General features: G+C 38.0%; 1 protein-coding gene across 1 annotated transcript in view; it reads right to left on the bottom strand.

The window, feature by feature from the left end:
• Window positions 1-5138: 5138 nt before the first annotated feature.
• The window catches only part of EXD1 (exonuclease 3'-5' domain containing 1), a 30813-nt gene continuing 10431 nt past the window's right edge, over window positions 5139-25520 (bottom strand). The window contains exons 5-12 of the mRNA XM_014857363.3: window positions 25261-25388; window positions 22394-22452; window positions 19439-19525; window positions 13697-13801; window positions 13534-13614; window positions 10749-10892; window positions 9880-10071; window positions 5139-6579 (exon numbers count right to left, since the gene is read on the bottom strand). Coding sequence (XP_014712849.1) covers window positions 5923-6579; window positions 9880-10071; window positions 10749-10892; window positions 13534-13614; window positions 13697-13801; window positions 19439-19525; window positions 22394-22452; window positions 25261-25388 — 1453 coding nt within the window. The 3' untranslated portion in view covers window positions 5139-5922. The remainder of the gene's footprint in view (window positions 6580-9879; window positions 10072-10748; window positions 10893-13533; window positions 13615-13696; window positions 13802-19438; window positions 19526-22393; window positions 22453-25260; window positions 25389-25520) is intronic.

Genomic DNA, 25520 nt, shown 5'->3' with positions numbered 1-25520 from the left:
AAGTAGTGAAAGCAGGTATCTTTTCTTTGTTCTCAATCACGTGGGGAAAGTATTCAGACTTTCACCATTATAAGTGTGATATTAGCAATAGGTTTTTATTTCTCCAATTTCTAAAAATGTGATAAAATACATATAACACAAAATTTACCATGTCATTCATCTTTACATGTACAGTTCACTGGTATTAAGTAGATTCATACTGTTGTGCAAACATCAAAACCATCAATCTCCAGAATTCTTTTCATCTTGCAAAACTGAAAACTTCATAGCCATTCTACAAGAACTCCATATCCTTCCCTTCTCCAGCCTCCGGCAACCACCATTCTACTTTTTGTGTCTATGACTACTCTAGGTACCTCATATTTGTTTTTTGTGACTGGCTTATTTCACTTGGCATAATGTCCTCAAGTTTCATCCAACTTGTAGCATATGTGAGAATTTCCTTCCTTTTTAAGGGTGAATAATATTCCGTTTTCTATATATATCACATTCCGCTTATCCATTCACCCACCAATGGACACTTGGGTTGCTTCCATGTTTTAGCTATTACGAATAATGCTGCTATGAACATAGGGTACAAATATCTCTTCCAGACCGTGTTTTCAATTCTTTGGGGTATATACCCAGAAATGGCATTGCTGAATGAAATGGTAATTCTATTTTTAATTTTTGGGGGAACTACCATACTGTTTGCCATAGCAGCTGTACTGTTTTATATTCCCGCCAACAGTGCGCAAGGGTTCCAATTTCGCCATGTCCTCCCCAGCACTGGTGATTTTTCCTGTTTTTTGATAGTAGCTGTCCTATTAGGTGTGAGAAGGTATCTCACTATAGTTTTGATTTGCATTTCTCTAATGATTATTGATGTTGAGCATCTTATCACATGCTTATTGGCCATTTGTATACCTTCTTTGGAGAAATGTCTACTCAAGCTTGTTGTCTACTTTTGAATCAGATTTTTGGTGTTGTTGAATTTTAAAAGTTTTCTATATATCTAGATGTGAATCCCTTATCAGATATATGATTGGCAAATAGAGTCTCCCATTCTGTGGTTTGCCTTTGTACTCTTTTAATAGTGTCTTTTGATGCACAAATTTTAAAAATTTTCGTGAAGTCCAATTTGTCTATTTTTTTCTCTTTTGTTTCTTGTGCCTTTAGTGTCATTGGTTTTTTGAAAAGAACTTTATTAAGTAGAGGAAATCCTCTGCTAATCCTAGTTCTGAGAGGTTTTTTTTTTTACCATAAGTAGATGTATAATTTAATCAAAATTTTCAGCAGCTTTTGAGATAATCATATAGTCTTTCTCGTTTATTGTGTTAACATGATGCATTACATTTTCATGTTAAACCACACTTGCATTCCTGGGATGAACTCCACTTGGTCATGATATGTTTATCCTTTTTATATATTTCTGGATTCTTTTTGCTAATATTTTGTTAAGGATTTTTGCATCTATGTGCATAAGGGATATTGTCTATAGTTTTCTTTTCTTGCAATGTCATCTGGTTTTGGTATCAGGATTATGCAGGCCTCATAAAATGAGTTGGGAAGTGACCCCTCCTTTTTTATTTCCTACAAGGATTGGTGTTATTGCTTCCCTAGATAGAAATTCACTAGTAAAGCTATCTGGATACAAAGTTTGCTTTAGGGAAGATTTTTAATTATGAATTCAATTTGTTTAATTGATTTAGGGCTTTTCAGGTTTTCTATTTCTTCTTGAATCAGTTTTGGTAATTTGTGTTTTTCAAAGAATTTGTTCATTTCAACTAAGTTGTTCAATTTGTGAGCAGAGAACTGTTCCTAGTGGTCCCTGGTTATCATTTTAATATATGTAGGATCTGTAATGATAATCTCTCTTTCATTCCTGGTATTGGTAATTTATATCTTTTTTTTTTTTTTCAATCTCGGTCAGTATGGTTAAAGGTTTAGCAATTTTACTGATCTTTTCAAAGAGCCAGGTTTTGGTTTTATTGATTTTCTTTGTCCATATTTAATTTTATTGATTTATAATCTTATCATTATTCATTTCATCCTTCTACTTACCTTACTCTTCTTTTTCTATCTTAGAAAGATAAAGTAGAAGCTGAGATCATTGGTTTTAGATCTTTCTCGTTTAATTGAATAAGTATTTAAAGATAAAAATTTCCTTCTATGCTTATCTTTAGCTGTTTTTTACTGCAACCAACAGTAGAAGCACACAAATCCTAGGCATACAACTGAGGAAAAAAATTTCACAAAATGATACTTTCTCTTACTGTATGCAATGCACTCTGATATTTTCTATTCTAGGGCATTGTTTAAGAAATACCGTTCATGACTAACTAAATTGAAGCATAGTCCAGACACTTTTTTTGCAATGACTTCTGTTATTTTAAGATCAGGTTGCTGTTTATGCCCTGATTACAATTTGACAGCTCCTCCTGTTTGAGGATGTCTATTAAATTGTAGAGTCACAGCCTCAAATCCTACGGCTATGGGGAATAGAATGTATTAAACTTTGTCTTAGGGTGAACCTGGAAATTTAGCTAAGATCCTTGTTTCATGTTACAATCAACATCATTTTCTATGATATCCCTGATGAGAGCTCTGAAGACATTTCAAAGATACGTTTTATCATGAGTATATAGACTTTGGTTGTATTTTAGAGTTCTATGATTAAAATATTTTACCCACAATATAGTCCTTACTTAGAGATCAGTGACATTTATCAGGATTCAAATGTTCCCAATATTTCTGTTCTCGTTAATTTTCCTAGTACCCAGTGCAGGTAAGTTACAAAAAATGACAGAAAACCTTTCAGATTTATGGATGAAGAAGTTAGAATTTTGAAAGTCAAAGTACGCCATGCCTCTCAAGAAAAAAATCTAATGGTCTCAGTGGTGCATCATTACTACAAAAATTGGGGGTGGCAATATAATTGGTTGGTTAACACTTTTGGAACATAACTTAGCAAGAGCTGTAAAAAATTTGTAAAAACAAAAACATGAAAACTGTTTTTGACATGCTAATTCCATTTTTGGAATTTCATTGCAACAAAATGATTCAAAACATGGAAAATACTTGGAAATAAGCTTTTAAAAAGCATGAAATAAGGAATTGGAAACAACCTGCATATACCAAACTACAGTTAATAAACCATACTGCATCCTCTTAGAAATACTATGCAGTCATTAAAAATCATAAACACTGGAATTAACAAAAATGCTACCTGCTTTTTCTGTTGGGTTAGAGAAATGAGTAAATTGTTTCTTATTTTCCAAATTCTATTTAATAGCACATTAGTTCTAAAATGAAAGTCCATTTAAAATGTTGGCTGTTAGGATTATAAAATGGAAAAATACATGGTATAAAAATCACAGTAAGTGTATTTACAGTATGGTGTGATTATATTTCAAGTGTGTGTGTGCAGAGAGAACGAGAGAGAAGAAAATTAAAAGAAAAGTGCCAAAATGCTAGGAAGGGTTGTTTACTGTAGGATGATACTTGAGTATCCTTTTCTCTTTATTTTCTAGATTTTCTGTAAGGTATTTATGTTACTTTGATAATAAATGCCTTTTGGTAAGTATAGCTGGCTAACTGCCCATAAGGTCCCCTAGTTTGCCCCAGGCCTCGTCTCGGTTTGTTGCTGAGAGGCATATATGGCACTCAAATTCTGTTGTATCATGTTAGGATCCATCCAGCCCGCAGCCAGATTGGAGGCAAAGCTGCTGCAGGGATTTTTCACACTGTAGTTGAAAGAACACTGAATGGACCAAGAAGTGAGAAACACTGGTTCTATTCTCAGTGCTGTGTTTTTGTTCAGGGAAGTCATTTAACCCCATTTCCTAATTCCCAAACTAAAAGGGTCAGATTACTTGTAAGAATCTCTTAATTGCAGGTCATGTACAGAAAAGTCAGACCTGAATAGGACAAATGCATCAAATTAGCATAGACTGAAGCAAGACTCCAAGAGTTTGAGAAAGCAGGCAGGATGGTTTATGAACTCTCAACCAGGAAAATAAAGAGTAAGTCAAGAACTCAACGATGGGTAGGGACAATAATCCAGGATTTCCAAAAATTCTGGGCAAAATTTAGACAAGAATTCTGAGTGATGGCCCAGAACACTAGCAGCAGGGTTTGGACCGCCCAGGGGTTCTTTCCACTCCATCAACAGAGGACCGAGCTTCGTGGTAGGATCTGACTGCACACATGGATTTTAGGAGGCTCTCCAGGCTGGAATGAGGATGTGGAGAAAAATGCAGCTCCAGGTATACGAGTGTTTTACTTAGAAAAAACTGTGATGAAACCCAGAAGGCTCATTTAGTTCTGGGAGTCAAAGTACTTCTCAAATAGCACTGTTCAATAGAACTTTCTGAAACGATGGAAATGTTCTATAGCTGCAACGTTCAATATGGTAGCCACTGGGCACATGGGACTATTGAGTACTGGAAATATGACAAGTGCAACTGAGGAACTGAATTTTTTATTGTATTTAATGTTAATTAATTTAGTTTAAATAGCCCCATATGGCTAGTGGCTACCATACTGAGTGGCTCAACAAAGGTCCAACACAGTCCTATTGTTCTTTTTGAGTATAGTCACAAAACACGCATAATGAAAGAAGAATCTTTTTTTTAAATATGAAGAATATTACATTTTTCTTTGTAGCCTATATGTATATGTACTGTGTATGGTAACTTAATTGTTCCATAAGAAGCGAAATCAATTCTAGGAATTTTACAGGAATTCATGCCCTTTCCAGTGTAAACCTAGATTAACCACATTCTGAACTCAACCTGAAGATGCATTCACCCAAGATGAACTAGAAACCACCTTGGCCCCAAGTGACTTTCTAAACCAAGGACAAAGTGAAGACACAGCAACTGCAGGGCTGAGCTGACTGCGCTTGGTTCTGCCTTCATCTTAGGCTGATGGTAGATCTGGACTTGAGTTGGAAGGGCACAGCTCTTTCAGTGGCACTGATAACAGAATCAAGTGCAGACAAGGATGTCCCTAAGTTTCCCCTAAGTGCAATAAGTGATAGAGTCCTGTATAACAGTCACATTACAGATTTCTAAATTGGACTATAGACCTAGAAATCCAGACATGTTCCAATTTATTCTTACTTTGACCCAATGAAGAAAAGTGAGAGAGAACCTAATGCCAAAACAGGTTTATTGGTTTTTGCACACAAACGAATCTGAACAACGTGCAAGTAGTCAATAAAAAAGGCTCAGTGCAAGCTGCCTTCCTTTCACCCTAAGAAAGGACACCAACTCCAGGCAAACAGGGTAGAATCAAACTTCACGTTTCTGTAACACACACTCAGACCCTCGCTTAGTTAGGAAAACAGACAGAGATCTGCTGAAAGTAAACAGAATGAAAAGAAATTAAAACTGGGATATTGATTTCTGTAGTAATATTTGTTAGCCAAAATTCAAAAATAAAGCTAATATTTTTTTTCAGCTTTATTGAGGTCTACTTGATAAATTAAAGTTAATACTATTTTAAAAAGGAAAAAAATACTGGTAAAGTTGTCGGGTACCAATTTTGTTAAACTTATGGCTGAGAGTTTTACCAACCCCCTTCAAACCAAAAAACACAACAAAATTTTAAAAGTACAGATTCTTCCAGATACTGAGCCCAACGTTTTTCTCTTCTTCAAATCCTCCAAACCCAAATTATGAGAAATAATTCACTCTGGCCACTGGGAACATTTCTGCACAGTGACATAATCAGAGAATTTACTTCTTCCATTATTTAACTTATTCATTCCCATCCTAATCAAATCCCAGGAATGTAGGAGTAAGCAAGGGGGCACAATTTTCCCTGAAGCCTCTGCAGGGGGCATAACTAAATTTACAAATAAATTTCCACTGAGGAAGGCCCCGATGGCAGGGGAAGTGAGCCACCTTGATGGCCTGGGGAACACATTTCAGATCTCTAGGGCAGATGTAGAGAAGGATTTATCCAGGAATCAGTCTTCTCCAAAGCTGGACAGGGAGGAAGCGTGGGAAGCACAGCTTTTCTAAGAGGAGGAAAGGTGTCACTTGGAGAGCCTCTGGTTTCCTGAGGAAGGGAAGGAGACACTGAAACATCTTGTTTTGCGCATTTTAGATCTTCCTTGTTTTTCACCGTCAGTAACTGTTCTATCTCCTCTTTCAAAGACAATCTTGTCTGAAACTTCTGTTTCGGTAGTTTAAGGTGTTCTTTTTGAGTTATTTCCTGGTCCTCCAACCCCTCTGACTCAGGGCAAATGAGTTTGTTCCTGGCATCCTCACTGGCTTCTTCCTCTAAGGGAGGCAGATGTTGAGGTTCTGTTGTAGCTTGTTTACTCTTAGATTCTTCCTTCAGCAAATTTACGTCCTTGTGAGACATAAAACTTGGAGCTTTGTCTAGCCTAGAATTTTTACAAAGTAGGAAACCTCTTACTTTTCCCTCTTTCGCTGCCGTCTCTGTCACTGACTTCTTTGGAGGCAGCACAGTCCTTATTAGGAGTCCCTGTGCGTTCACCTGATATTCTTTTACAGCTCTCTCTCTGCGCTGCTTCTGGAAGTCCCTGAGTTGACGCAGTTCCTCTGGAAGCTCCATACTTGTAGGCTAAGAAAAAAAATGAACACAGGTCAACTATAACTAACCTTCTGAATATGGTCCTTAAAATCACTTCTACTAAGTATTTGGCAAGCGAGGGTCTATTCAAACGTGTTCTTTTTTTTTTTTTTTTTTTTGAGGAAGATTAGCCCTGAGCTAACTACTGCCAATCCTCTTTTTGCTGAGGAAGACTGGCCCTGAGCTAACATCCATGCCTATCTTCCTCTACTTTATATGTGGGACGCCTACCACAGCATGGCTTTTGCCAAGCAGTGCCATGTCTGCACCCAGGATCCGAACCGGTGAACCCCGGGCCGCCAAGAAGTGGAATGTGTGAACTTAACCGCTGTGCCACCAGGCGGGGCCCCAAATATATTCTTATAGCACCCTCTAGTGTCTTCAACTGTAGTAGTGCTATTTTTCAAGTAAATATTTTGAATCCACAGTTGTGTGTGCATGTGTGTGTAAAGATCATACAGTGAAAAGTAAGTGTCCCCTCCACCCTGGCCCCAGATGACTTACCATGTGAATCCTCTAAAGGTAGTTTCTTGTGTAGCCTCCTAAAGGTAGTCTATGCATATACAATCATATGTGTGTGTATATATATATCCCTCATTAAATGTTTATCTTTTTTATTTTTGAGGAAGATTAGCCCTGAGCTAACATTTGTCACCAATCCTCCTCTTTTTGCTGAGGAAGACTGGCCCTGAGCTAACGTTTATGCCCATCTTCCTCTACTTTGTATGTGAGATGCCTGCCACAGCATGGCTTGATAAGCGGTGTGTAGGTCCGTGCCTGGGATCCGAACCACTGAACCCTGGGCCACCAAAGTGGAGCCCGCAAACTTAACTGCTACGCCACTGGGCCAGCTCCATGTTTATCTTTTCATTAGAATACATTTTTCAATTCTTATTTTCCCCCAAATTTTTATTTTGATAACTCTTTCTAAAATTATTTCATAAAAATGGTAACATACTATTGTGTATTCTTCTGTACCTTAATTTATGAAAGTATAGTTAATAATTTGGTATTCTATACTTGAAAGTTGCTGAGAGTAGATGTTAAGTATTCTCATCACACAAGAAAGAAACAGCTAAGTATGTGAAGTGATGGATGTGTTAATTATGTATATTAAATCCTTACAATGGACACTTTAAATACATGTATTAATTTTGTCAACTATTCCTCAATAAAGTCGGGGAGGAAGAAAAGCATTCTCTACTGTGAGATAATTTTCTTTTAATTCTATGTTTTTTTTCTAATAATTTTATAATTTCATTTTTACATAAATACTTGATCCATAGAGCTTATTTTGGTGTAATGAAAAAGATAGCAATCCAATTCTGATTCTCCTCCCCACAATGGTTAGTCAATTGCCTAAAGCCATTTACTGAAGAGTTATCTTTTTCTCACTGATTAGAAATTCTGTCTTTATCCCAACCATGCTGGCAGATATAGATTGGATCTATTCCTGGGTTTTCTACTCTGTTCCACTGATCTGCCTACACATGTGCCAGTTGCAAACTGTTTTATTTAGTGTAGACTTATAATACGTTTTAATATCTTCCAGAACTGTTCTTATTTAAGATTATTTATCTCTAAACACACTATAATCACAGTTTGCCAAAATAATGCTCGCGTTAATACTTTTCTTGGAATAGAGTTAAATTTAACAGTTAATTTAGGAATAATTGCTAGCTAAAACACTTAGTGTCTCTATTCATTTAAGTCCTCTTTTATGCCATTCAGTAATATTTTACCATTTTCTTCAACTCTATATTCCACATTTCCTGTTAGATTTATTTCTAGATAAACTATCTTTTTTGTTACAATTACAAATGGATGTTTTCTCCCATTATATTTTCCAGCTGTGCATATGATAAAAGAAAGCTGTTACTTTTTATGTTATATTTGTACCCACGACTTGACTGAATTGTCTTTCTGTTTGTGGTAGTCTTTTTCAGTCGATTCTCTTCGGTTTTCAGTTGTATCATAAGCAAGTCAGGACTTCGACTCCTCTCATTCAATTTTTCTAGTTCACCTTGTTGTTTTCTAATTTCATGGGCTCACAGCTTCAAAATATGCTGAAGTAGTGGTGATAGTCACCATTTTTATTTGTCTTGATATTAATTGGAATGCTTTTAGTGTTCCCAATCAAATATTATGTCATCTTCTCGCTTGGGATAAATGTTTTATTGTGTTAAAGCATCTATTCCAACCTTAATCAGTAATGTACATAAAATATTATCAAAATTTTTTCAGCATTAAACAGTGAGAGCAAAATACAAAAACGTTATAAAATTGTCCTTAGTTTTACAATGTTAAATGAAAAACATTAAAATTCTCCAATCGAACAAAGTATGCAAGGATTTTCATGTTCTTTTTTCTTAACAGTGAGAGCAAAATACAAAAAAAGTTGTAAAGTAATTTTTTTCAGCATTTATGAGATAATCACAAGATTTTCTTGGCTCTGGTAAAATGGAGAATTTCCTAACTTTGAACCATCCTTGCAACTAGAATCCAGAAACACATTAAAAGAAAAGTATAATACATCTAAGTGGGGTTTGTACCCAAAACACTATCATTTTATTTAGGATTTTGCATCAGTATTCCTAAGTGAGAATGGTTTATGGTAGCAGTCTGCAAACTTTTTATGTAAGGGGCCAAACAGTAAATATTTGAGACTTTGTGAGCTACAAACAGTCTCTGTTGTATACTCTTCTTCTTTTCTTTTTTCACAATCCTTTAAAACCATAAAACCCATTCTTTGCTTGTGAGCTGTACAAAAACAGACTGTTTTTAAGGCCAGATTTGGCCTTAGGGCAATAGTTTGCCAAGTCCTGGTCTATAGTTTTCTTCTATTGTGCTGGCTTCATAAAAATAACTAATGAGGGGCCCGCCCCATGGCCTAGTGGTTAAGTTCAGCACACTCTGCTTCGGTGGCCTGGGTTCAGTTCCTGGGCGGACGGTACACCACTCGTTGGCGGCCATGCTCTGGCGACCCACATACAAAATAGAGGAAGATTGGCACAGATGTTGGCTCAGGGTGAATCTTCCTCAGGAAAAAATAAAACATAGTGAAATCTTGAATTTACCTTTTCTTTGACAGAAATATTTATTGGAAACATAATACTGTGAAAGGGGGCTCAAGGAGATGGATTAAGCCCAAGCTATAACTCCTTCAAGAGTATTACCAAGTTTGCCAAAAGAAATTTGCTGCAGCTCTGAAGAGTGGGGATTACTGTGCCCTCCCTGAGGAATGAGGCAGAAACGGAAGTCCTGAAGACACACCACAGAGAGCTCACCTACCTCCATGCCTCCGAGCCGGTCTGCAGACCCCTCCCGGTAGGCGTTCAGGTACCCGTCCACCAGGGTGGTTAGGTCGGACATCATGGCATCCAGGAGCACCAAGCGAAGGGGGAGCAAGTAGGTAGCTTCCAGGGCCAAAATCTTCAGTAAAGAAGGTGAAAGAGGTCGTGTGAACCACACTTCTGGATTTTCCTAGAGATGCCAAAACAATTTTCTCTGAATAAGCAAAAATTTAAAGAAAATAACTGTTTATCTAATTGTTGCTTAACTTAAAACACTGTTACTGTCATTTTCTTCAATTATTACCTTCTACATCCATGGTACGGCTAGACTTCTAAGGACACACACACACACTTTATGTGTGTATACAGTGTGTGTATGTATGTGAGGGGGGAAGACTTGGGGGGGGGGTGGAGAGAGAGATTGATTAAGGGAGAGATCAGGATTTCTCATTTAAAACTGGAGGCAGCAGACTTGATTATACGGCCAAAGTTGTAGACGACATCATCATGACCTAAGTTTGCACGCAAGGCTATCAGGAGCTAAAGAAAATCTGTCGTACTTTGGGAGAAACAATTGGGATGATTTTGTTCCATTGTCTTAATCCAAATTCCCAAGAAAATCCCTCTTGGTCCCCACTTGAAAATTTCTTTCAGGGTACTTTTTAATTGGTAACTAACAAATCTGGATCCTGGCTTTCATCCATTTGAGGCCACAAACAAACTGTTCCCATTTGGAACAATTAAGATTTTGGGCCGTGCTCATGTGCTTACATGGCAGCTATCATTTCTCTATATAATATGCTAATAATCCGACTTACAAAACACTTGAAAAAACTGATGTCATCCGGGGCATCCTTTAATACTCACCCGAATCAGTTTTTGTCTCTCTTCCAGAAAGGAGAGATACTTCGGGGCTATTTTAAGGTGTCTGATTAAACTCTCCTGTAAAGTACTGATGCAGTTTGGAAGAAAGCCGCCTGTTTCCCTGGAGAATTGAAAGACATCTGCCACCTGTGGCATTAAAAAAAGACAGACCAGTCTGTAGAATATAGAGAGCTATCTCGTGGCAGAAATATATTTAGGAAAATGTCTTTAAATACCATTTTTCCCAAGGACCTATATGATAGACAATGCCATCAGAAAATTTAAAGTTGTTCAATCAACTTATTCCAAAAAATTAGGAAAAAAAAAAAGGATCACCCAACTTTAATGTGTCCTCGTCTAGTTTCTTTTCCACTTCTTTTTTTTGAGGAAGATCAGCCCTAAGCTAATATCTGCCGCCAATCCTCCTCTTTTTGCTGAGGAAGACTGGCCCTGAGCTAACATCCATGCCCATCTTCCTCCACTTTATATGTGGGATGCCTGCCACAGCATGGCTTGCCAAGCCGTGCACAGGTCTGCACTCGGATCTAAACTAGTGAACCCCAGGCCGCCAAAGTGGGACATGCGAATTTAACCGCTATGCCACCAGGCCGGCCCCTCTTTTCTCCTTCTTTTATTTGCCTGCCTTATGGTTATTTATTACTTTATGGTGACTTTGGAGAATGGGGAAAGGAAGCTAATATTCAATAACTACTTTTTTTTAAAGATTTTATTTTTCCATTTTCTCCCCAAAGACCCCAGGTATATAGTTGTATATTTTTAGTTGTGGTTCCTTCTAGTTGTGGCATCTGAGATGCTGCCTCAGCATGGCTTGATGAGCGGTGCCATGTCCACCAGGATCCGAACCAGGGAAACCCTGGGCCGCCAAAGTGGAGCACGTGAACTTAACCACTCAGCCATGGGGCCGGCCCTGCAATAACTATTTTTATTGTTTATTAGCAACTCTGGTAAAGTTTTGGTAAGGAAAGGTAATAAAATTAAGAATTGGAATAATTATTTATCTGTGTGTGGTAGGCTAAATAATGGCCCCCAAAGCTGTCCCTATCCCAATCCCCGGAACCTGTGGATGTTATTTTATATGGCAAAACGGCCTTTGCAGCTGTGATTAAGTTAAAGATCTTGAGGTACGGAGATTTTCTTGAATTATCCCCATGGGCCCTAAATGTAATCACGAGTGTTCCTGTAAGATGCAGGCAGAGGGAGATTTTACTACAGTCAGAGTAGAAGGCGATGTGATGATGGGAGCAGAGATGGTGATGCACTCGGAAGATGGACGGAGCCACAAGCCAAAGAATACTGGTGACAGCTGGCAAGGCAAGGAGACAGACTTTCCCCTCAGAGCCTCCAGAAGAAACTAGCCCTCTCACACCTTGACTGTGGCCCCCCAAAAATGACTTCAGACTTCTGACCTCCAGAACTGTAAGCGAGTAAGTTGATGTTGTTTTAAGTCACTAACTCTTGTGGTAACTTGTTATTACAGCAAGAGGAAACTAATACACTATGTTAAAGGAAAACGAACTGGAAAAATTCTGCATTCCTGCTTCTTGCACTATGGAAATCTGAAAAGAAAAATATGGAAAGATATGCTAAGTTTTCATTAGACTATACATGTGGGGTCTAATCAAGAGGCCTGATGGCCTCCAGGGAACAATGAGCATTTTGGAGCCAGCATAGAAGCAATTTCTATATCGTGAAAGATCCGGAAAGAAGGCCCAAAGGACCACGTAAACAAGAGAAGTGCATAAAGTTCATTATGAGCAGACACCTAAAGAGCAAACTTGAACTACATATAATAATATAAAATTGAACTTTTAGGAATTTCTGTTCAAAAATATTTGGCTAGCTCATTATTTGAACCCCTCTCCAAAGGTTCCAGGCCTTTAGATATTCAAGATCTCCCTTTCACTGGTATAAACCTAGAAGACTAGAAGAACCTAGTAAAAACTAGTGATTTTACTGCTCTCACAGCCAAACCAGAAACCCAGATCAGCTCTAAGAGCTAGTATAGTTTAGGAATTTCTCATTTCTTGAGGGTCCTTTAGATCAGAGGAAAATCACATCTCTTCAGGCTGTCATTGGCAGAATAGGCTTTTTGGGCTTATCTAGGGCAACCTGCATCCCTGAGCTAGATGCCAACTAGCCACGAGCCTTAACTGAGACATATGTGGTAAAGGTAGAGAGGTGACTGTTCGCCTCACACTAAGTGTCCCATGTCAGACTTCTGAACGACCTGCAAACTGTTTGAGTTTCTGAATGCTACAGAATATGGAGCTTGTTTCTTTTCCTTTTTTTTTTTTTGAGGAAGATTAGCCCTGAGCTAACATCAGCCACCAATCCTCCTCTTTTTGCTGAGCAGGACTGGCCCTGAGCTAACATCTGTGCCCGTCTTCCTCTACTTTCTTTGTCGGATGCCTGCCTCAGAATGGATTGATAAGCGGTGCATAGGTCCATGCCCAGGATCTGAACTGGCAGACCCCTGACTGCCAAAGCAGAGCGCGTGAACTTAACTGCTGCGCCACCGGGCTAGCCCTGCTTGTTTCTTATTTGACAAATTCTGGAGCCAAATGAGGAAAAAAATCCAAAATACTTTTAAGTAACTTTTCTGCAGTGCTTTCACAGTTCACCAAATGTTCTCACATACTGTACAAACACACGAGAAGTGGGCAGGAAAGAGGCACACACACAAAGACTTTCAAGCACTCATCAGACGAGGCCCATTTCTACAGGGGCTGTGTATGCTGGAAGGAATTCAGCATTCCCCTGCATGTACCTGTGTGTCAAAGACATTATTCAGCAAAATTCCATACTGATGAGAGAGGCAATCAGAAAGCCAACGACAATCATGGATAACCTATGGAATCAGAAGACAGAGACAGAATAATTAGGACCTGGCTGCTTATCTTACTAGCAGAGGAATCAGCTTACACACTTACCTTCAAAATTCTCTTGTCTTCCAATACCATCTGAAGTCCATTGTTGAAAGCACGACTTCCCAGAAGGAAAATGTCAAATAAGTAAACTCGGCTGTTTGTGGCCACCTGCAGTAGACCATCCAGACACACATATTACAGGATGAGAAAGAACTAGGGAAGGATCAAGGAAACCATGTGGTAACATATTTAACACCCTCACTTGTGAAGCAAACAATAGGCACTCAAGGTTTCTTAGAGAAAAAAGGTTTAAACTGATCTTAAGTTAAAAAAGACACTATCACTGTGATTTTCAAAAGGAAAAAAAACAGACAAGCTGGTGATTTAGCCTTTTGCTTTTTACAGTCCCAAGCAGAATGTTTTACGTCTCATCTATGGCATTCTAACACTCCAGGGATTACAAGTTTAAGGAGAATGAGCAGCATTTCATGTTAATAACACAAAATACTATTTCTCTGAGCTCCATAATATGCATGATTGTGTTGGATGTTATAAAAAATCACTCATAAGAGAAGATTCCCTACCCTCCAGCAGTTTAAAACAGGCAACAAATACACTGGCACAAATGTTAGGATGTGAAACACTGCTTTTTAGATCACTTTTATACAATTATAAGAATTCTAGATTGTTTCTGGTCATAAAAGTCACAAAGGCAGTGCAGCTGGATAATCTGCTGAGTCAGAAAATGAACGCAAAAAAGGATCCAAATAGGTCTAGGGAGCCAGCCACATGGCAATCTGAGGCCATCTTTGTCATTTCAGGAGTTAACTGTTGATACAGCTGCAATTGCCAGGCCTGTCTGGCACCCATTCTCGGACTTTCATGTTGTTTGCTAGAATTTGACATCTAAATGGTCAATCCCTTCTCTTTTTCCCTACCTCCTTTTTTTTTTTTTTTTGAGGAAGACTAACCCTGAGCTAACTACTGCCAATCCTCCACTTTTTTTTTTTTTTAAAGATTTTATTTTTTCCTTTTTTCTCCCCAAAGCCCCCGGTACATAGTTATATATTCTTCGTTGTGGGTCCTTCTAGTTGTGGCATGTGTGACACTGCCTCAGCATGGTTTGATAAGCAGTGCCATGTCCGTGCCCAGGATTCAAAGCAATGAAACAGTGGGCCGCCTGCAGTGGAGTGTGTGAACTTAACCACTCGGCCACCACGGGGCCAGCCCCCCTCCTCTTTTTTCTGAGGAAGACTGGCCCTGAGCTAACATCGTGCCCATCTTCCTCTACTTTATATGTGGGACGCCTACCACAGCATGGCTTTTACCAAGTGGTGCCATGTCCGCACCTGGGATCTGAACCGGCGAACCCTGAGCCACTGAGAAGCGGAATGTGTGAACTTAACCGCGGTGCCACTGGGCCAGGCCCCCTACCTCCTTAATTATAAAAGTTGAATAGACACATTACAAGAGTTTGGAAAATAATTCTCTGCCACACTGTAAACTCTGCGAGAGAAAAGATTACGTCAGATTCACCATTTACAAGCAATAACTAGAACAGAGCCAGGCATATGGACACTGTTATACATTTCTTCAGTGAATCATGCATGTCATATAACAACCCCTTCCATTTTTTCCTATGCAAAAAAGGTATATGGCTCTACTAATATGCATTCAAATCTATATCCTTCTTTTTCCACTCATAAACTTCAAACATTTTCCTATATTGCATTTGTCATCAATTTTTGGCAGCTGCATGAGATCTATCAAATGTACTGTAACGTCTCTTACTGTTAACTATTTAAGTGGTTTCTGATTTTTCAGCATTATAAATGATGCCAAGATGAATAGGTTCTCACATAATTTTTTTCTTCATATTTTTAATTATTTACGATAGATTCCTGGAAGTAGCCCTGAGAAGTGGGCCAAAGGATATTAAAAACACTTTATGACTCAACAAATGTTTGCTACCTTCATCTTAAGATATATTATTATATCTGAAAATATTTGACCACAGATGAAGATAAACATTTAAATAATTGAAAGTTAAAGAAAAACAGTGGGAAATACTGACAGAAAGGAAGCAGACTAGGGAAAACTAAACATAACAAAGAAACAAAAGAACAAAATAAAGGTTTAGGAATTAAATGTGCAGATACTAAGAAAAGTAAGGAGCTGGAAATAGGGGCTGGACTGGAAGTCTGTGTAAGGAGACAGGACTGTATATCAGGACTATATATATTTGAATACTTTTAAAAGTTGACGTCTGAGGGTCTAGCTTCCAGTCAGCCTGAAGCTAGATGCTGAGATTCTCCCCTTTGTGACACTGACAGGTCTTGACACACCCTCAACTACTGGGAGCCATTAAAAATAAAGCAGGCTGCTTAGACAAGCACAGAGGTTTGAGAGACAACCAGGAGCGGAGGCAGGGTTGAATGACAAGGTTCCGCTCTTACATGAGGCCACTCCTTCACCAATGCAGAGAGTCAAGCAAATGAAGAAACAAGGGAATACGTTCCAAATGAAAGAACAAGATAAAACCTAAGAAAAAAGCCTTAATGAAATGGAGATAAGTAATTTACCTGATAGAGTTCAAAGTAATGGTCATAAAGATCCTCACTGAACTGGGGAGAAGAATGAATGAACATAGTGAGAACTTCAACAGAGAGATGGAAAATATAAGAAAATATAAGAAGTCACTGAGCTGAAGAATACAATAACTGAACTGAAAAATACACTAGAGGGGTTCAACAGCAGACTAGATGAAGTAGAAGAAAGGATAAGTAAACTTGGAGACAAAGCAGTGGAACTCACCCAATCTGAGAAGAAAAAAGAAAAAAGAATGAAAAAAATGAAGACAGCTTAAGGGTCCCCTGGGACATCATCAAATGGATTAACATTCACATCACAGGACTCTCAGAAGGAGAATGAAATGAAAACTGTAAATGAGATAACATGTGTCAAAGTGCTTTGTAAAGTGTTACACAAATGTACTTTGTTTTAATAACCCTGTTATTAGATTCTAAAAAAAAAATAGCAGATCTCTGAAGAAGCAGGTGGAGTGAGGATTTTTGTTTCCTTATAAGCCTTTTTACCATTACAGTCATGTGCTGAATGATGTTTTGGTCAACGATAGGCCACATGTGTGATGATGGTTCCATAGATTAATACCATATAGACCAGGTGCACAGTAGGCTATATACCATCTAGGTTTAAGTGCACTCTACGATGTTTGCACAACGATGAAATCATCTAATGATGCATTTCTCAGTACGTACTCCCATCATTAAATGATGCATGACTGTGTTTGATTTTTTTTTCTTTTAATAAATAGGCCATGTGATACTTTGATTAAAAAAATTTAACATATAAACCCAAAGACCTGGTTGGAGAAAATGTGCCCATTAATTTCCTTCCAGTCACAAGAGAACAATTGTAATCAACTGAATGTCCCCTCTGGTACCTAGACAACCAAACAGGACAAATTAGGAAATAACCTAGAGCTGCCCAAGGGAGCACCCTTTTGTTTTGGTAGAGAGAGGTTTTGGTTTGGTTTCTTTTCCCCTCATCTTTATTGAGATATAATTAACGTATAACATTGTGTAAGTTTAAGTTGTGATGATTTGATATAAGTATATACTACGAAATGATTACCACAGTAAGTGTTGTTAACACATCTATCACCTCACATAGTTATCTTCTTTTTGAGGTGAGAACTTTTAAGATCAACTCTTAGAAACTTTCAAGTATTTACTACAGTATTGTTATCTATAATCACCATGTACATTAGACTCCTAGAACTTATTTATCTTATAACTGGAAGTTGTACCTTTTGACCACCTTCACTCATTTCCCCCACCCCTCACCCCTGGCAACCAATATATTCTCTGTTTCTACGAGTTTGGTTTTTTAGATTCCACATATAACTGAGAGCATACAGTATTTGTCTTTCTCTGTCTGATTTATTTCACTTAGCATAATGCCCTCCAGGTTCATCTATGTTGTCACAAAAGGCAGGATTTCTTTCTTTTTTATGGCTGATTCCAATGTATACATTTACCACATTATCTTTCTTTCTTTCTTTCTTTTTTTTTTTTTTGAGGAAGATTAGCCCTGAGCTAACATCTGCTGCCAATGCTCCTCTTTTTGCTGAGGAAGACTGGCCCTGAGCTAACATCCGTGCCCATCTTACTCTACTTTATATGTGGGATGCCTACCACAGCATGGCCTGCCAAGCGGTGCCATGTCCGCACCCGGGATCCAAACCGACGAACCCTGAGCCGCTGAAGCGGAATGTGCACACTTAACTGCTGCGCCACTGAGCCAGCCCCTTACCACATTTTCTTTATCCATCCATCTATTCATGGACACTTAGGTTGTTTCTAGATCTTGGCTATTGTAAATAATGCTGTAATACTGCTGCATTGTAAATAATGTAATATTGCTGCAACATAAACCTGGGAACACAGGTGTCTCTTTGAGATCCTGTTTTCATTTCCGTTGGATATAAACCCAGAAGTAAGATTGCTGGACCATATGGTAGTTCCGTTTTTAATTTTTTGAGCAACCGCCATACTGTTTTCCATAGTGGCTGCACCAATTTACTTTCCCACAAACAGTGCACAAGGGTTGTTCCCTTTTCTCCACATCTTGGCTATTACTTATCCCTTGTCTTTTTGATAAGAGCCATTCTAACAGGTGTGAGGTGACATCTCATTGTGGTTTTGATTTGCATTTCCCTGATGATTAGCGATGTTGAACATCTTTTCATATGCCTGTTGGCATTTTGTGTATCTTCTTTGGATATACAAAGATTTATATATTCTGGTCCTTTGCCCATTTTTAAATTGGATTATTTATTTATTTTTATTTGCTATTGAGTTACATGAGTTCCTTATATATTTTGGATATTAACCCCTTATCATATATATGGCTTGCAAATATTTTCTCCCATTCTACAGGGTGCCTTTTCATTTCGTTGATCCTTTCTTTACTGTGAGAAGCTTTTCAGTTTGATGTAGTCTCATTTGTTTATTTTTGCTTTTTTGCTTGTGGAGGTTTGTTTTCAGTATCTTGCATTTGTGTGGTTAACTCAAACCTAGTTATCTAAAAGCTAAGGTATACCTAGAAAGTGCATAGAACAAGAAAGGGGATCTAATCCTTGAGCAAAACTGGGCTTTATCCCTCCATTCCTTTCCCTTTGAGAAGGCGAGCATTCCAGAGGGAGGTGTTCAGGAGGGCAGACTGCCAAGCCTAATGAAAAGTATTCTCTCAGTAGGGGGAGGTAGGTCCTGACTCAAAGCATACAAGACACTGGTTTGGGATTGAGCCTGCTTTTTGGCCCCCCTTAAATACTGATGCTGCTGAGTTTGAGCCGAAAGTGGCTAAACATCCTCCATCTATTCAAAGCTCAATACAAACTTCTTTTGATATAATAGGGATCCTCATCTGACATCTCCCAGGTCCAAAAAAATGAAAATGATGTGGCAGAAACTTGCTGTGGAAGGCTACCAACCAGAAGGGAAGATAAGAAACTCTTCATACATCTAAAGTACGAGAACAGAGCTGGAAAGAGGCCCTTGAACAGAGCCTGTGAGACAGCAATGATGATGACAAACGTAAACGTATAAAGAGACAGAAGCTCTTTCCTTTTGAAAAGAATAAACTGAGTACTATAAGAGTGAAAGACATTCCAAACAAGTTATAGGACAGTGACACTGGGGTGACATAAAAAAGACAAAATAAATTTGCCAATGAATCTACAATTATTTCAAAATAAAAAGTCTTAAAAAATCTATCTTTTACCTGAAGCCAACATAGTTTCCCATGACGACACACATTAGTTCCTTCTGCTGCCACACTCAGGACACTCTGCTTCTTGATGTGGAGCATCTGGTGAGAAAGGAAGAAAATAAAAACCTCCAGAGAATGAATGTTGCAATTACGACCTCACAAATGGCACAAGTGAATGGCTAGCAATAAACAAAGTGGATCATCTTTTTTAAACTTACAAAATTTGACTAATCCAAAACAGGAGTCTGCTTCACACACACACACATACACGCACAAATCACACTGAATGCTTCCGATCCTTTGTTTAGTTTTTGCAAAATTATTTCACAACTGGCAAATAAATCATTCATATCCCAAATGTTAATAAAACTTGAAAACTCAGATACCTTTTGTTACTACTGATGCTACAGGAAAAGATTTCTAGTTTTTGTGACCAGATTCCTCATGCAAAGAACAATGCCCTAACACAGGGCAATTTACTCACGTAGTGGGTGAGTCTCACAGTGTCTACCGTTCAGAATGAGAGAAACCAGGACTCAACAGGCCCCTTAGTCTTGGATTCATTAGACTACTCAAAACTGAAATGGTGGTATCCTGGGAGCACAGGCTGGTCCTTTGGTTATCTCTAATCTTATCCTATTTCAAAACATTATACAATTCTAAGACCCTTAATCCATAATCCATAATCCATGAAAATATCTACATGATACAAGATTCTCCTCATTTTACAGGTAAGTAAATTACTCAAGAATAGAAGGGCACAGTGACTTACACTAGCACAATATCTTCCTTTAGAGGGCACAAAGTGTTCTACATTCTGAGTATCTTTTATCAATGATGAAAAAAAGGAGACTGAATTTCAATTCCATGCTTAATCAACAAGAAGAAGGCTACAGAACTGGGAACGAAAGCTGTATTTCCCTACTGATAAGAATTTCCAAGTACCTCTTCAAATTTCTAGAGCAAAAGTTCTTATCTCGTCTTTTTGTTGTTGTCATGGACCTTTTAAAAAATCTGTTGATATATAAAGAATTCTTATAACTCAATTAAAAAATGGCAAAGAAATAGACATTTCCCTGAAGAAGATATAGAAATGGCCAAGAAGCACATGAAAAGATGCTCAACATTATTAGCCACCAGAGAAATGCAAATCCAAACCACAATGAGATACCACTTCATACCACTAGAATGGGCATAATCAAAATGGCAGAGAACAAGTGTTGGCAAGACTGTGCAGAAATTGGAACTCTCATATTCTGTTGGTGGGAATGTAAAATGGTGCAGCAGCTTTGGAAAATAATATGGCCAATCCTCAAAAAGTTAAACCTAGAGTTACTACAGGACACAGCAATTCCACTCCTAGGTATCTATACAGGAGAAATCAAAACACATGTCCACACAAAAACCTGTGCATGAATGTTCATAGCAGCATTATTCATAACAACCAAAAAGTAGAAACAGCTCAAATGTCCATCAAATGGTGAAAGGATAAATGAAATGTGGTTTTAGCCATACAAAAGAATATTATTTGGCAATAAGAATAAGTGAAATACTGATACATGCTATAACATAGATAAATCTTGAAAATATTACGCTAAGCAGAAGAATTCAGCCACAAATGACCATGTATTGTATGATCCTATTTACATGAAATGTCCTAAACAAGAAAATCCAAAGAGGTAGAAAATAGATGAGTGGTTGCCAGGGTCTGGGGATTTGGGGAGGGGTTAGAGATAAGAGCTAAGGAATAAGGGGTTTCTTTTTGGGGTAACGACAATGTTCTAAAATTCATTGTTGTGATGGCTGTACAACTCTGTGAATACGCTAAAAGCCAGTGAACTGTACATTTTAAATTGGTGAATTTTATGGCATGTGAATTATATTTCAATAAAGCTATTAAAAAAAAAAGAAAAGAAGAATCTGTTGAAAGCTAACTCTCCCTTAGAAAATGCACCTGTGCATATGGAAGCACAAGCTTGCACCTACACAGAAAGCTTAAGAACTCTCCTGAAGCCCATCTGTGAACCGTACCCTAGGCTAAATAATTAGTTACTGTGACATCTCAAATTAATAAATGATTATAGAAAAATTGCCTAAATAAATCATCTAGAATGGTCTTTTCAAAATATAAGCAAAAAATTTTCTGACTCTCCTCTAAAACTGCCAATGGCTCTCCATTTCACTCAGGTCAAACTCAAAATCCTTACGATGTCTGAAAAGCCCTACCTGATCTGCCTCCTGCTCCTTTCTATTTCCTATCACTCTTCTTCACTGTGGTCCTGCCACACTGACCTCCCTGCTGTTCAAGTGTGCTTTAGCCTCAGGGCCTTTGTACTTGCTAATTACTCCTCCATTAAATTCTTTTTTTTTTTTTTTTTTTTTTGCTGAGTAAGATTCACCCTGAGCTGACATCTGTGCCAGTCTACCTCTATTTTATATGTGGGTTGCCGCCACAGCATAGCTGATGAGTGATGTAGGTCTGCGCCTGGGATCTAAACCTGTGAACTCGGGCTGCCTAAGCAGAGCATGCCAAACTTAACCACTACACCACAGGGCTGGCCCCTTAAGTTCTCTACCTAGATATCCACATGGCAGCTCCACTACTTCTTTCAGGTCTCTGTTCCAATGTCACCTCTTTTGTCCACCCTATATAAAATAGTAACTCCCTGTCTCTCTATTCACCATACCACACTTTATTTTTCTTCATAGCACTTATCACCATGATATACAATTATTTGTTTATTTTCTTGCATTAAAATGTAAGCTGCTTGAGGGCTGGAACTTTGTCTTGATTATTGTTTTACCCCAGACCTCAGAACAATGTCTGGCATATAGCAGGCACTCACGTATTTTGTTGAATTATTAGAGAAAATATCAACGATCTTATAATAAAGAGAGAAATTTATGAGACACAGACGTGACACCCATATACAGACGATACTGGGAATGACTGAGGGCAATACTCACGGCAGCACCAAACTTCCGCTGGAACTGATCGATGACGTTGTATGTCACCTCCTCTTCTTCTACAGGAGAATGATGGCATTAGATATATTTCTGTTCCTTGGTAATAGGATAGCCCTCCCACTAATTTTAGTCGTACTCATAAACTCCTACTCTATTGCAACTCAAATGTCTAATGTTATTTCATTATCACCTGCGTCAGCCCATCATACAGTGAACACTATTAGCATCCTGTTTGTCAACTGAAAAATCAACAAAAGCCCCACCAATGATAATCTTATGAACTGGACTATTTAGTCACTTTCTGTGATAATCCAGTAATGTTTCCTTCCTCATAGGTTTATGTCTTGAATACTTTAAGACATGCACTTCTTAAAAGCATGTTTATAATAAAAAATAACAACTTAAAATAAGTTAGTCCTGGATATGGGCCAATGCCAACATTTTTGGAATTCTCTGGGTCCTGACAGTTAATCATTTTTTCAATGATGTGATTTAAAAGATTAGACGTATAGCATAACACATAGTTCTTCTTCATCTCCCAACCGCTAAAACTTTGGAGTGGCACAGGACACAGCCCCTGTACCTCTTTCTTTCTTCTACCCATCCTCACTCTCTTGGTGATCTGATCTAGTCTCAAGCCTTTAAATATCATCTATAGGCTAACTCTCGAATTTATATCTCAATTTCAGACCTTTCTCCTCATCTCTCGGCTTATATTCAAACTTACGTTGACCAAAATTAAACTCCTAATCATCTCCCCAAAACCTTTTCCACCCATAGTCTTTCCCATGTTAGTTTAACAGCAGCTCCATACTTAAAGCTGCTCAAGCTCAAACTCCTAAAGCCATCCTTGATTCCTCTCTTTCTCTAATACCCACATCCAATCTATCAGCATATCGTGTCGGCTCCACCTCAACATACATCCAGAATTCCACCACTTCTTACCAACCACACTGCCACTACTAGGGTCCAAGCCACCATACCCACTTATCTTAAAATTATTTCAATAGCCTCCTAACTGGTAGTCATGCTTTTACCTTTGCCCTTCTTTCAGTATCTATACAGCATCCAGAGTGATTTTGTTAAAACAGAAGTCAGATCATGTTACTCTTCTACTCAAAACTCTCCAACGGGAAATAAATTTTTTAAAAAACACCATTTATAATAGTATAAAATATGATATACTTAGGGATAAGTATAGCAAAAGATTTGTGAGGCTTATCCACTGAGAACTATAAAACATTGCGGAGAAATTAAAGATCTAAAATAAATAGATATCCTGGGTTAATGGATTGCAGAATATTCCAACTGGCATATTGGTTAAGAGGCCAATATTTCCCAAACTGGTCTATCAATTCAATGCAATCCCAATAAAAATTCCAGCAGGCTTTTTGGGTAGAAATTGACAAGTTGATTCTAAAATTCACAGGAAAATGCAAAGAACACAGAATGGCCAAAACAGCTTTGAAAAAGAACAAAGTTGGAGAACTAACACTACCTGACTTCAAGGTCTATCATAAATCAAGAGTAAAGAAAACAGTGTAGCATTGGTGTAGACAGAAAAATAGATCAATGTAACAGAATAGAATGTCCAGAAACAAACCTACACATATATGGACAACTGATTTTTGACAAAAGTGCAAAGGCAATTGAATGGAGAAAATATAGTTTTTTAAATAAATGATGCTGAAACAATTGGATATCCATGTGCAAAAAAAAAAAAAAAAAAAAGAACCTTGATCCATAGCTCATATCATATACAAAAATTAACTAAAAATGGATCATAGACCTAAACGTAAAACCTAAAACTATGAAATGTCTAGAAGAAAACATAGGAGAAAATCTTTGTTACTTTGAGTTAGGAAAAACTTTCTTAGATATGACATCAAAAGCATAATCCATAAAAGAAAAAAAATGGATAAATTGTACTTTGTCAACATTTAAAATGTCTGCTCTTTGAGAGAGACTTTAAGAGAATGAAAAGACAAATCACAGACTTGGAGAAAATATTTGCAAAGCATGTACCTGAGAAAGGACTTGTATCCAGAACACATAAAGAACTCTCAACACAGAATAGTAAGAAAACAAATAAGAAAATGAGCAAAAAATGTGAACAGATATTTCACCAAAGATATTCAGAGAGTAAATAAGTACATGAAAAGATTCTCAACATCCTTCATGATTAGGAAAATGATAAAACCAAAAAATCCTCCAATAGCTTCTCTTCTCACTTCGGTGTAGAAGCTAAAACCCCTTCAACAATCTACAAAGTCCTCCGTGATCCACTCACCCCACCTCACGTCCTACTACTTCTCTCCTTGCTCCAGCTACACTGATCTCCTTCCTGTTCCTTCAAGATCCTGGCGTGTTCCTATCTCAGGGCCTTTGTACTTCTTTTTTCTGCCTAAAAAACATTTTCCTTGTATATCCATACAGCTCAATCCCTCACCTCCGTCAGCCTTTACTCAAATGTCACCATTTCAGCGAGGCTTGTCCAGAACACACTAAAATAGTAAAACCACCCTCTCCACACACTTCTTGTCTTTCTTCTCTTTTTTTTCGCCTTAGCATTTGTCATTAGCATACTATATATTATACTCATTTATCTTATTTAGTGTCTGTTTCCTGCACCAGAGCCCAATGAAGGCAGGGATACCACACTTCGGTATCCCAAATGTTTGGCATATAGTGTGCACTCAAATATTAAATAAACAAATGAATCACGATATTTTATCTTAATTCAGAGTCTTGAAGCAATGGCGCAGCTGTGCATTCCATATAGAACTTTGACTCAGGGTTACACCAACTCTGAAGAGTTCTGAACCACAATAAAGAGAGCCCGGAAAATACAGAGCCCTGGTACTCACCTGACAGGCTGTACTTGAGGTCATTCAGCAGAGAGGTGCTCGGTGCCTCAGGGGCAGGAGAAGGAGGCTCACATGCATTTAGGTCTTCATCTTTCATTTTATCTGTCTTGGTTCTTTCTGTATTTAGACTATGCTTACAGAAAACAACACTCAGGTGAACTTGTTTTTTGTTGCTGATGCCATACACAGATTGTGCGACACATCAATGGTAAGGACTTTGGACCCCCATTTCATAGAGGACCCATTCATCCACTGTTACT

This window comes from Equus asinus, chromosome 2 (assembly GCF_041296235.1).
Source record: "Equus asinus isolate D_3611 breed Donkey chromosome 2, EquAss-T2T_v2, whole genome shotgun sequence".
NCBI classification, from domain to species: Eukaryota; Metazoa; Chordata; class Mammalia; order Perissodactyla; family Equidae; genus Equus; species Equus asinus.
The sequence above is the reverse complement of the archived record's forward strand: the minus strand, read 5'-3'. Positions and strand labels throughout refer to the sequence as shown.